We start from the raw sequence: 13,625 nt of genomic DNA on the forward strand, positions 1-13,625 counted from the left end.
TTTTCTTATTTGGTAGAGAGCTCTTCTTATAAAGAATTTTTAATGTTCAAAGACCAGTTAAGTTTAACTTAAGAATTATCTAGAATTAAGAGTAAAAATAAATTAAACGTAAGCTTGTAAGAAATTTGAAATAGAAAAGACTAGTATGTTAAAAATACATAACTTAAGTTTAACTTATGTAATTGTCATATGTTTAACTTATTTATAAGATATAAACATATTTTTAAGATATAATATAAAATTTATAATGAATTGATGGTAATTTTTAAAAACATATTTTTTTAATAAGAAATTTGAATAAGATATAAATTTATCTTCAAATAAACTAGTTAATTTGAGTCTTTAAGTAAGTCAACATTCTTAACATTTTAAAAGATAAAGAAAATTTACCATCTCAATAAATTATAACAAAATAACAAGTATTTATTTATTTTGATTTCAATAGGTTGGTTTGTTATGCTTAAAAGACCTTTTAAATGACTTAAAACATACTCTTTTTTTTTTTTTAATTAAATAGACTTTAATGAAAATCTTGTTTTTATTTATTTGCTCCTTAATTATATTTTGGTGTGCAATAGATAATTAATAGAGATTGAAATGTCAACATAGTTCATATTTCTTTCTCTATTGTGATGTTTTTTCATGTCCTTCTAAAAAACAAAAATCTTCTAAAAAAATATTTTTACTTTCCTCGTATAGCATTAAGTATTTCTTTTGTAATAGATAGACTTATAAAGTAGTAATCATGGTTGGATTAGAGCATGTTTGCATTCACGTCCAAAACGTGAAAAACTACGTTTAACGTGAAGCTACACGTTGTAGCTTCCACGTTAAACGTGATTTTTCACGTTTTGGACGTGAATACAAACACGTACTTAGTAATTTTGCTCTGGACATCTATCAATACATTTTGTTCAATCCTTAGTTTGAATCAGTGTCATAACTCATAAGGGAGAGAGCACGCCATATACTTCTTACTTGTCTATCACGCATGGATTGGGGGCTAAAATCCTTCCATTTGTATACAATGTGCAACATACAATATAGCATTAGCATATATAATTAATATAATCCATTCATTAGTTAATTCAATAATATATACAATTTCTTTTTCTTCAGGGATCAAAGAGCGCAAACATATAATACAAGTCAATAATTTTTACAAAGTATAAAAGTATAGTACACGCTTTGCTTCAAAAGCAATAATAACTGGCCTATTAGCTCAGTTGGTTAGAGCGTGGTGCTAATAACGCCAAGGTCGCAGGTTCGAGACCTGCATGGGCCACTAAGATATATTTTCATTTTTATTTCTGAATTGTGAAGCGAACTTATCTGGGTCCCATGCTTGTTGGGAGACCTGCATGGGTCATTATTTTACACTCTTTTTTTTTTTTTTTTTTTTTTTTTTTTTTTTTAATTTTAATTTCTGAATTGTGAAGGGAACTTATCTGTGTTCTTGCTTTTTTTGTATTTTCCTATATCAAACTTATTGGTTATGGTATCGCCAAATGTTAATTTGTAATATCTTTATTGGCCTCTAATGAATTATATTTTAATAATTCTACATATACATTATTATATCAATTACTAATAAATAAAAAATTAGCTATATCTATTATTATATAAACAAAGATTTTTATATTTTTAAAATATGAGGATATGTTTTTTCTTTGAATCCCTTTTTATTGAGTAATAAAAGGACTATTATAATAATATTTTAATAAAATATTATAGTATTTCCTCCCAAAAAAACACTATGGTAAAAAACTTATGTGTTTTATTGATGCTTTTAATTTAAGTATAAATTACAAAGTTTAAACTTTTAAAAAGATAAAGATTTATAGACTACTCTATGTCTCTATCCATTTTGGTTATTTTTTATGATAATAAATATAAGAACTATTACCATCCCTTACTCCAATAAAGTTTGTTGTTAACAACATTGTTTCATTCGAGTGCAGTGTTATGTACGTTTTGGTTGATAAATTATGTATTTTCTTTCTGAAGACAAATGATTTTTTTTTGTACTTTTAACTATTTGGTTTGAAGGTGTAAAAAAAAAAACTATTTGGCTTGAATCACGCATGTAATTTTAATTGTTAAATGCGGATCATAAACAGGTATGGACTACTCTATTACTTTTTTTAGATACTCAATGAAAAAACAAACCTGTTGCCATTAATTCCGAATAACTCTTATCAAAGTTTGTTGTTAACTTGTTATCGACATATAGTTTTTCTTCCAAATGCAGTGTAATATGCTTTGGTTGAAAAATTATGTATTTTATTGTAAAGTCTTATATTACTTTGTTTAGATTATTTATACTTTTAAGTTTTTTTGTTTGAACTACGTGTAATTTAAATTTTTAAATGGGGTAAATGAATATGAACTATTTTATCGTGACTTCAAAAATAAAATATTACAAAGTCAAAGTAGAAAGTTGTGAGAAATTATTATAAAAAACAACTTCTATTTAAGTGAGTATATATACATTCCCTTATTTTTGCTTATTTTTTTTAATTTTAATCCTATGTACAGAATAAAAAAAGAGAAGAAGAAAAAATCAAAATCTAATATATATAATAAGATAATAAAAGCATGTAAAGTAAAGACGGTACAAAATATGTGTAGTATTATTTATCCTAGAAACGGAGGATTTAAATCCCCCAAGTGAACTATATATATGTATCTCCTCGTAACAAGAAGAAGTAAGTTGAAGAGTGATGAGTGATTTCCCCATGAAAGCAGCAGCAGTGAGCATTCTCCTCTTCCTCCTCCCAACCCTAACCATCTCAACACTTTCACCCCCTCTGGACCCGAAGCAACTGAGGGCCCTCCAATCCCTCCACATCCCCACCGCAAAGGACCCATGCCTCCTCCCCAACAACACCACACTCTGCGACACCTCCACACCCTTCCGCCACCTCACATCCCTAAACCTCGCCAACTGCTCCCTCCATCTCTCCTCCGCCGCCCTCAAGTCCCTCTCCACCCTCCACACCCTCACCCTCCTCAACTGCCACACCCCCATCTCCTCCACCTCCCTCTCCCGCCTCAAGAACCTCACCCACCTCACCCTCTCCAACCTCACCATCAAACCCCACCTCCCCAACCTCCAAACCCTAAGCCTTACCCACGCCAACCTCCTAGGAAACATACCCCCTTCCATCACCATGTTGGACACACTTCAGCTTCTCAATCTTTCTTATAACGGACTCAAGGGCCAGATACCCTCCTCCATTGGAGACTTGATTTCGCTTAAAGCTCTCTCCTTGGCCTCCAACTCCTTTTCCGGCTCTCTCCCAGATTCCTTATCTGCCATACCAGGTTTGGTCCACTTGGATCTCAGTTTCAACCACCTCAACGGGACCATCCCAACCTTCATTTCCGAAATCACGACCCTCCAGTACTTGAACCTCGCCAACAACAACCTTCGCGGGGTGCTTCCCTTCAACTCTTCTTTTATCCACAACTTGCAACTCTTTAAGGTCACTGGGAACGGGGACTTGTGTTATAACCGTTCCGTTTTGTCTTCCAAGCTCAACCTCGACATTGCTCCTTGTGATAACTTCGGCAAGCCGATGGCTCCTCCACCGTCCAAGCCTTCTTCTGCGGTTGATAGCGGTGATGGAGATTATGATGACACCGATTATGATGATGATGATGATATCCACAACAAGGAGCATCATCATGGGCCCAACAAGGTCGTTCTTGGCGTGGCGATAGCGCTTTCTTCCATTGTCTTTCTCCTTGTTTTTCTCATCCTGTGCTCCAAGTGCTGTCGCTGAGTAGGAATTTTGGTTATTATTTCCAGATATGCTTCTTTAATCTCTGTTTAATTCGTTTATTTATCATTATACAGTGGTTATAGGGTAGGTGCAAAATGAGAGATGGCCAAAAATGGTTGGAAACGAGAGTGGAAAATTCATCATTAAAGTATTCTTTTGAGCTATTTTAATCGATTTCTTGTGCAATGCAATGATTTATATAGGAGGAATGATGATGGTGCTTATGAGTACAAGACGTGGTGGGGATGATGCTTTCATGTGATATCCAGAGAGAAAATGTAATAGTAACTTGTGCAATAAGCATATTTATTTCTCACACTTTTCACTCCTTCCGCCGTTCAGTTCTGCTCATCCAACCCAACCAGCCTTAATTTCCAAGTACGAGGCCAGTTGAATAAGTAAAATAAAGGTATCTGGCATGCTTTTGAGTTACGGACATAAAGTTCGGCTCGACTCGCAAATTTTGTCTTCACCTGTATTAAAACTTGAAAGTAAAAGTGTCTACTGTTTCATAAGTAAATTTTGAAGCAATTAATAAAATAAACATAAGAATTTAACTTAATTTTACAAAAATATCGGTAAGTTGTATTTGCATTTATATCTGGTTGTGATGTATGTACGACGGTATGGGTAATATAATGATGCCATTTTTTGTTGGCACAACTTGAGTATAAGATTTTGTTCAACAGGTCGAGCTGTTGATAGTTGATGACATGATTTATTATTAAGTAGAGAATAATAATGAACGGTTTCCTCAGTGATGTCTAGCTATGATAATTATGATGTCCATGCCGATTTTACTGTGTATAGTTTGATACGAGCTGTCCATCATACCTTATAACCTACGGTTCACGGCATGCAACTACAACCGCTACTACTTGCTGCATTATTTTTCAAAATTTTAAACGGGGGTTTATTTGTTATTTTACAAATTTTTAATAAAAAAATCAATCAACCTGTTAAAAAAGTATTTACCTATTGTATCCGATTTTGTTATTGTATTACCAGTGAAACATTTGCATCATTTCTTCGCCGTAGATATTACCCAATTTAATTTATGATGCATGCTAATGGCATCATTTTACCGCCATAAACTCTTCACGTCTAGTTTACGCCAATGTATTTTCAGCTCAGATGAAATTAATGAAGTTATTTGGGACCTCGATAAACAGTGGTAAGCCGTAAGCGTGAAGAGAATCTACCAGCACGTTTTCATTTTTATATATTTTTTTTAATGAAGTTAAGGAGATGTAAGATAGCTTCTTTCTAAGATGAAGACGTGACACAAAAAGCAGACTGAGGATTTGATCATATATACCTGTTAAGTCAATTCTCATTGGCTTGCCCCAGACGAAGTACTACAAAGGAAATTGTTGCAGTGAAGCCTAAATGGGCAATGTTAGCATTCCAAGAATATTCGAGGGAAAGGGAAGAAGATAAATGGCTATCTTGGAAACCTCAGAGTAACAATATCCCATGTTTAAAGACCAGGTTTGGTAAATATCTTGGAGTTACCAAGTTAGATCTAAACTTACACAGTAAGAAAGTATTATAATTTATTTAAATAATTATTATTGAATTTTATATTGAATTATTATCAAATCACCTATTAAATATCGGATATATAAATTCTTTTACTTAAAATATTGAATATTTGACATAAAGAATATATTGAATATCTTATATAAATTAATATTATGATCAAAACAATATTTACAATGTATAAATAGGAGATAACTCTCACACTTCATAAATTATATTCTTTAATAACATGATCTTATAAAATAATAAGTCGTCATGTAAATTAAAAGCTAAATTTTATTAGTGGTATAACTTTTTATATGTATATATACTATATTATATCACAGTTTTATGGCATGGTTTTTTACTTGTGACTATAAAATCTTCACTTTTACTTTTAAAATGAGTATGAGTGGACTTCAATTTTTTTACGCATGATATAATCAATTGTTATTTTAACGCATGCAAATGACTCTGAAGGACTACATTTATGACTTTTGAGGAGTTAAGAAATTTGATTCATATTCCATTAAGGGGGGACAAAAACAAACAGCTGAATGTTAATATGTGATGACAGAGATGTTTCAGCCGAATCAGGTGCCTAATGGAGAGCAACGTGAATCTAAAATACCACAAAAACATGTCACCATTCGGTATGTGGCGTGGCATCCACATGCAATATACTCGTACTCGTAGTCCAAAAGTTGGGGTAAACAGCACTGAATTCCTCATTTTCCAAGCATTTTTATGGTCATTCTCGTTATGAGTCTCTTCTCAAGTGTCAAGATTGGTCAACATCATCAGAAATGAAAGTTGGAATCTAAAGCAAACTGAGACCATTAACACAAATCACAACATCCTGCCACTAATTTATTTCCGAAAAATATGATACATCTAAACCCCAATTACAGATCTCTGCTGCTATGCTTTTTCAATCCAGATATAGATGTTTAGATAAGTCATCCATGAATAACAACACTTATCAGACTAAGTTAGGACGTAATATTGCCTCTGGCGTAACTGTGACACTGCAGCCTCAACCACTGATTCTGCACACGTGTGACTACCCTTTCTACATACACTTTGGCCTTGACCTTGTATCCGAGTGAATCTTTCATCAGTTATCACAAAGGGAACTTGCATTGCAAAATATTCGGTTACCAATACTCATGAGGAATTGGAGAACTTCCCCTCTGTTAAACATTTCCAATGATTTACCAGAAACCTCTGCAAGAACATAAACCATCCTTGAAATGATGAAACCGGTTTGAATCTCTCAAGACAATTTCCCTCCCGGTGTTCTTGGACATGAGCTTCCCCATCTCATGACAGTCCCCACATACTCTTAGATTCTTGGTTACCCTAACAGTCCTCCCTGGCGGCACATTTAATATACCAAAAGCCATGGCTAACTTCTCACTATGTCCACATAGAAGCACTTCCTTCTTCATATCATCTGCATTAATCAATGCATACCTCATCTTATTTGAGTAACCACCCTTATTCATTTTCATTCTCAATTTTCTCAGCAACGAGTCGATCCTTTTGGCTTGAGCGTGTGAAGTATCCCCAGCAACAAAGATATTAAACTTTCCTTCGACCTCTATCCAACTACAGCCTTGATCCTTTTTCAATCCCCGCTTACCTATCTTTCTTTGTAACTTTTTCACTTCTTCCCACTTTTCTGCCTCAGCATAGACATTTGCTAGAAGAACATAATACCTTGTATTCTCTGGTTCAAGATCAAAAATATGCTCCGCCACTTTTTCTGCTAGCTCTACATCATGATTGATCCTGCACCCGGAAAGCAAGGCACCCCATATTGTGGCATCCGGTTTAATTGGCATAGTTTCAATTAACTTGTATGCCTTGGAAAGATTTCCAGAACGGACAAGGAGATCCACCATACATGCATAGTGTTCTAACTTGGGCTCGATGTTGTATTCACTTCTCATGGAATTGAAGAATTTCCATCCCTCTTTCAGTAATCCAGAATGACTGCAAGCATAAAGTATGGAAGTAAAGGAGGACTCTTCAGGCTCAATACCTTCAATCCTCATCTTTTCAAATGTGGAAATTGCCTCTTTTCCAAAACCATGCATGCCATATCCAGCTATCATAACAGTCCACGTGATCAGATCCTTTTTAGGAATCATATCAAACAGTTGCTGCGCAAGAACTAGTAACCCACACTTCACGTACATATCAACAAGTGCACAGGCTACAAGTAAATCTGAAAAGTACCCTTTTCTCCATATGTGCCCGTGTATCTCTCTGCCTTTCTCTAGAGCTGCTAAGCCTGCACAAGCCGGAAGAACACAAGCCATCGTAATGTCATCAGGCTTGAAATGTTTTTGCATGTCCTGAAACAATTCTAGAGCTTCACTGGGAAGTGAGTTTTGCGAATAACCTCCAATCATTGTGTTCCATGAGACAATGTCCTTGATAGGAATTTGTGAGAAAATTAAATGAGCTTCTTCCATGCTTCCACATTTTGCATACATATTCATGAGAGCATTAGAAACAGGCAAACTTGACCCCATGTTGTTGTTTTTAATATAATTGTGTACATCCCTTCCTTTATCCAACGAGTTGCTACAAGCACAAGCATGAACAATGCTTGTGACGGTATAAATATCTGGCCTAAGACCTTTGCTTTGCATTTCATCAAATAATCCAATAGCATCATCATATAGACCTTCTCGTACATAAGCAGCTATGATTGAAGTCCAAGAAACTATAGTTGTTTCACCCATCTTCACAAAAATATCAGTTGCACCATTTAAATTACCACATTTAGAATACATGTCTAGTAATGTATTGTTAAATATGACATCCCCGCTAAAGTTAGCTTTCACTCCGTAAGCATGAAGAGCTCTACCCAATGAAAGGTTGCCAACATTTGCACAAGCCACAAGAACGTTAACCAAGGTGGTCGAATCCACATCAACCCCCAAATTCAGCATCTGAATGAAAAACTCGAGTCCATTTCTTGAAAACCCATTCATAACACACCCACTAATCATGGAATTCCAAGAAACAACATCTCGGTCACTCAATTTATCAAACAAATTACGTGCACTATCAACTTCACCACACTTAAAATAAGCTGCAATTAGAGAGTTAACAACAGCATTATAAGAACCAAAACCCAGTTTAAGAATATACCCATGAACCCTTTTACACTCCCTCAACTTTGCCAATGCGGCAAAACACTTTAAGATACAACTAAATGTATAAGAATCCCCTCTAATTCCCAACTTCTGCATTTTCACAAAAAGACCCACACTTTCCTTGTAATTACCAAGCTTTGCATATTCAGACATCAAAAGATTCCAGAGAAAAACCTTATCATTGAGGATGCCATCAAATATTCCTCTCCCTTTAACCAAATCACCACAATTCACATACATGAAGACTAGTTTTGCCCCCAAAACCGCATCAATTGCCAGGCCATTGGAAGTGATAATAGAATGAACCCTCTTTCCATCTTCCAAAGACTTAAGCTCGGCACAGAGCTGCAACACAGAACAGTAAGTTTTCAACTCAAGTTCAGACCTTTGTGACATTTTGAGCAATTCCATGGCACTTCTGAGATCACCCATTTCGCAGAACTTGCAAATTTTTGCATTTTTGTCCACGGTTACGTTGTGGGTGGTCTCGGATAAAGTCGCAGAGACAACAACACTGCTACCGCAAGAAAGGTCGAAATTCGAAGGTGACAGACATGTTGTCCAAGATTGTCTGAAGAAGATGAACGAATTCGGAGATTTTGCATAGTTTGAGTTCTTTCTGGGGCTATGATGAGTTGGACAAGGGCTCAACGTTGGTATGGTTTTAGACATGGTTACCCTCTGTCTCCGCCATCAAACAACATCATGCGCTATATGTACCTAGGCCAAAAAATTATGCCTCTTTTCGTTCCAAACTTCTCACGTGTAATCTTTTTTTACTTATAAAAAATTGTTAGAATAAATTTTTTTATCTATACAGTACTCCTTCCGTTTTTTTTCATAATCGTTTAAAAATCATTGATATTTTAGTTTTCAAAAATATTTATTACTTACTTTCCTATTTTATCCTCTTTTTTTTTCATTTTTTTAGACTGTTGAACTATTCCATTAAATAGTTGTCCCTTTTTTTTTTTGTTTTTGTACCGGAGAGACCGTATCGGTCACGTGGGCCAACACGTGCCATTTCGTCAGACACTCATGCATAGTAAGCCACGTACAAGCATCACCATCAACGTCGGCTCGGCATGAGGTCGAGAACCGACATCAGTCTGGTTAACGCCAATATGGACCATCATCACTCATCGAGTCGGCTCGGTCAAGTACCGTTCCGACATAGATCGTACCGGAAAGTATACAAGCTGCCGTATACGGACTAGACGGCTCGGTCATTTTCCGTTCCGACTAGTATTGAATAGTCGGCTCGGCCTCTTGCCGAAGAGTTAAACAAGTCATAACGGTAATCACAATTAAGAAAGGTAAGTACATGATTAAAGCCTAACAACCAATTAATACCGTATTACCTAATTTGGTAAATATCTGAGAGGGCCCATCACGCTCAGGCCCATGTCAGATGCTATAAATAGGTCACGCACAACAAGGTATGTCACTGTTCATTCATTACCCTAGAAAATCGTGCCCACACTGACTTAAGCATCGGAGTATCTTTTGCAGGTACCTCCCCCTCCGAAGAATCCACCTAAAGCTCTCGTTCGGTCCTCATATTCCCCTGAAGATTACGAGTGTACCCTCAGGCAGGTACAGTTTTTTTAATAGTATTTTGTTGGGAACATATTGCTCTTATAAATGAACATTAACTTTATATGAGTAGTTAGAGAAAAATTAGGTAGATATTAAAAATAAATACACACATTGTTCAGGAAGCATGTATTAATTATCAAGGATAAAAATAGAAGAAAAAAATTAATAACTCATTGATTTTAGTAATATGACAATGAAGAAAAAACAACAAACTCTGACAAAACGACTATGAAAAAAAACGGAGGGAGTATATAACATGATAGGAGTTTTTAACTATATACTCAAAAAAATAAAAATGAAACAATTAATCGTATTTTATTTTTATCATTAGTTATAATTTTTTGTCCCATACTTCTTGTACCATCCTAGATACAGGACCGAGGTGACCATAATATTACTTTTACGGTAAAGGCTAATGAGAGCCATCTCGGTAACTCGGCACAAGGTACTATGTCCACCTCGGCATATGGATACCATTAGACACGATGGCATATAGACAACTTAACCGCAATTAACCGACCACAAACGAGACAGCAGTTACAAGAAGTAACCGTAGAGGATAGGCAATAAGATAGGCGTTAGGAGACATAGAACGACAGACTAACTTGATCGTCAGAGTCCTTTTTGTATGTACATTCGAGAAACGTGAAGAAGGAAGATCGGACATCACAAAGAACAACAACTTATATGAAGGAACGGGATCAACGTGAAGAGACGAGTTGACCTCGGTAAGAACACTTCTATTTCATGTAAGTTAATTTTTGTTTTGTTATTACTCACTAACCCTCTCTTGCCCAAAGTATACAATGTGGGTTGTCTTAAATCTCAAGTGGAAATTACACTAATGCAAAAAAAGTGGCCCCATTTAAATATACGAAGGTGTGAAAAGAAATACTTTAAATGAATTTGTCTGTAAAAGTAGTTTATTTACCTTTAATTTTAGAGGCGATAATTCACTTTAAATTAATTTAATAATAAAAAATGCCGCAAATGAATCTTAACAAGGAAATAAGGTCATTATAATCACATGGATAGCGTGTTAATACGATAATTGGCTTTTAAATGTTTGTGTTGCTGACTTGCAGCTCTTGAGCAAAATGAGTTGTTAAAATGAAGTGATTTTTTAGTATTAGTGGGAAATTATACAAAACGAAATAATTTACCTAAAAAAGTGCATTCCGTTGCCGGGACTTGAACCCGGGTCTCACGGGTGAGAGCCGAGTATCCTAACCAACTAGACTACAACGGATTGCTTGTCAGTTAGCCCGTCATACAAATTTTATTTCTTTATTTTGTTAAACTTGACTCTCATCAATGACCCACTCATTAGTCTCTGTTATTATAAAAGGATTACAATGGAACTCAACGATTGCTCAATAGCTTGTAGTAGACTCCATGTTTTTTGTTCTACGTATGCAAATATCGTCTTTGTACACACATTGCTGATTAATTATTATATGTTGTTCTTTTGTTTGAAGTCACACTAATTTCTGTTTTATCAAGATAAATAATTTTGAGAAATTATATTTTCCCTTTCGTAATTTTAAAAAGTAACGGATGCTCCATTATTTAATTCCCTCTTAACACTAGTGACAGAGTAGGTGAGGGTAATTTATTTATAAAATAAAGATATATATTATATATTAAAGACATAAATATCACATAAAAAAAACTTATTAAAAATGAAAAGTGGGTTAAAAAGAAACAAAAATATAAGAAAGAAGTTAATAAATAAAAAACAGAAATTAACAATAATTGAGAAATTAATGATAGTTAGTTCAAATTATAAATTTAGAAGAGACAAAAAAAATTCATAACTCAAAAACACGTACATGAATTATCTTTAAAGTCACAAATACACCCCTTAATTATATGTTACTTCATCACTTATCTACATATAACCTTCTAAAGATGATAGGCTATGCATGATCCTTTTTTATATATATATTGTACCGGAGAGACCGTATCGGTCACGTGGGCCAACACGTGCCATTTCGTCAGACACTCATGCATAGTAAGCCACGTACAAGCATCACCATCAACGTCGGCTCGGCATGAGGTCGAGAACCGACATCAGTCTGGTTAACGCCAATATGGACCATCATCACTCATCGAGTCGGCTCGGTCAAGTACCGTTCCGACATAGATCGTACCGGAAAGTATACAAGCTGCCGTATACGGACTAGACGGCTCGGTCATTTGCCGTTCCGACTAGTATTGAATAGTCGGCTCGGCCTCTTGCCGAAGAGTTAAACAAGTCATAACGGTAATCACAATTAAGAAAGGTAAGTACATGATTAAAGCCTAACAACCAATTAGTACCGTATTACCTAATTTGGTAAATATTTGAGAGGGCCCATCACGCTCAGGCCCATGTCAGATGCTATAAATAGGTCACGCACAACAAGGTATGTCACTGTTCATTCATTACCCTAGAAAATCGTGCCCACACTGACTTAAGCATCGGAGTATCTTTTGCAGGTACCTCCCCCTCCGAAGAATCCACCTAAAGCTCTCGTTCGGTCCTCATATTCCCCTGAAGATTACGAGTGTACCCTCAGGCAGGTACATTTTGGCGCCCACCGTGGGGCCGAACTGATAGCTCTCGAGAAAGACGTATCCAACACTGTTTCGACGTCATGGTGAAGACAAGGAAGACTAACGCTGAACACCAGTCCGAGGAGGAGCATCAGTCCGGGGCCGAAACGGTAGAGGAGACAAACTTGACCGATGTGGTACGACAAATGAAAGAGGAAATGATTGCCATGAAACAGCAGCGAGAGAGAGATGCCGCCGAAATGGCTGCATTGAGAGAAGAGAATGCTGCCCTGAAAAACCAATACCGAGATCCCACATGGAAACCATCCGAGACGACCCATACTCAGGGGTCGTTTCATTCACACGGACACCACACCCCTGCCAACCACACCTCTATTGCCACCCCAGCCGCTCATGCTTCAGCTAGTAGGCCGATACTGCCGATGCCGGCCGGAGCACATCGGCATCCCTTTACATCAAATATCATGCAGACCGCGCTTCTTGATCATTGGAAGTCGTTGCCTCTCGACAAGTACGATGGGACCACTGATCCCGATGAACACGTAGATGTGTTCTTGACTCAAGTCACTTTAAGCACAACCGATGATGCCGCCCTATGTCGAATTTTCCCAACATCGCTAAAAGGACGAGCTCTGAGTTGGTTCACTCGGCTTCCGGCCAACTCAATTGATTCGTTTAGTACATTGGCCTCCCAATTCACAATTCAGTTTGCTACCAGTAGGCCTCACCAACTGACCTCGTTGGCTCTGGTAAGCATTCGTCAGGAGAAAAAGGAATCCCTTCGGACATTCATGAGCCGATTCAACAAGGCGGCATTGGAAATCCGAGACCTAAACCCGGCCGTCGCCCTGCATCATCTGACTACCGCCTTGAAGCCAGGTCCCTTCGCCAACAGTATTTGCAAGAAGCCACCATCCGACATGGATGACCTTCGGCGACGAGCCGATAAGTATATGCAAATGGAGGAGCTAGCTGAGTTCCGCAA

The 13,625-nt window shown here is 36.5% G+C and overlaps 2 protein-coding genes and 2 non-coding genes across 4 annotated transcripts; 2 read left to right on the forward strand and 2 right to left on the reverse strand.

Moving 5' to 3' along the window:
• The first annotated feature begins 1,211 nt into the window (after positions 1-1,211).
• On the forward strand, positions 1,212-1,285 carry TRNAI-AAU (transfer RNA isoleucine (anticodon AAU)). The gene has a single exon. It is a non-coding gene; the product is annotated as a tRNA-Ile (tRNA).
• Positions 1,286-2,664: 1,379 nt separating this feature from the next.
• LOC109789058 (receptor-like protein 51) lies at positions 2,665-5,508 on the forward strand. Its single transcript, XM_020347922.3, has one exon. It carries the CDS (start codon positions 2,724-2,726, stop codon positions 3,786-3,788), a length of 1,065 nt encoding a protein of 354 aa, XP_020203511.3. The 5' UTR covers positions 2,665-2,723; the 3' UTR covers positions 3,789-5,508.
• Positions 5,509-6,106: 598 nt separating this feature from the next.
• LOC109789061 (pentatricopeptide repeat-containing protein DOT4, chloroplastic) lies at positions 6,107-9,229 on the reverse strand. The gene has a single exon (XM_020347927.3). It carries the CDS (start codon positions 9,152-9,154, stop codon positions 6,524-6,526), a length of 2,631 nt encoding a protein of 876 aa, XP_020203516.1. The 5' UTR covers positions 9,155-9,229; the 3' UTR covers positions 6,107-6,523.
• A 2,028-nt stretch (positions 9,230-11,257) lies between these two features.
• Positions 11,258-11,330, reverse strand: TRNAE-CUC (transfer RNA glutamic acid (anticodon CUC)). Its single transcript has one exon. It is a non-coding gene; the product is annotated as a tRNA-Glu (tRNA).
• Between the last annotated feature and the right edge of the window lie 2,295 nt (positions 11,331-13,625).

The sequence above is a fragment of the Cajanus cajan genome, chromosome 2 (assembly GCF_000230855.2).
Source record: "Cajanus cajan strain Asha chromosome 2, NIPB_CcT2T_4, whole genome shotgun sequence".
In the NCBI taxonomy this organism is placed as follows: Eukaryota; Viridiplantae; Streptophyta; class Magnoliopsida; order Fabales; family Fabaceae; genus Cajanus; species Cajanus cajan.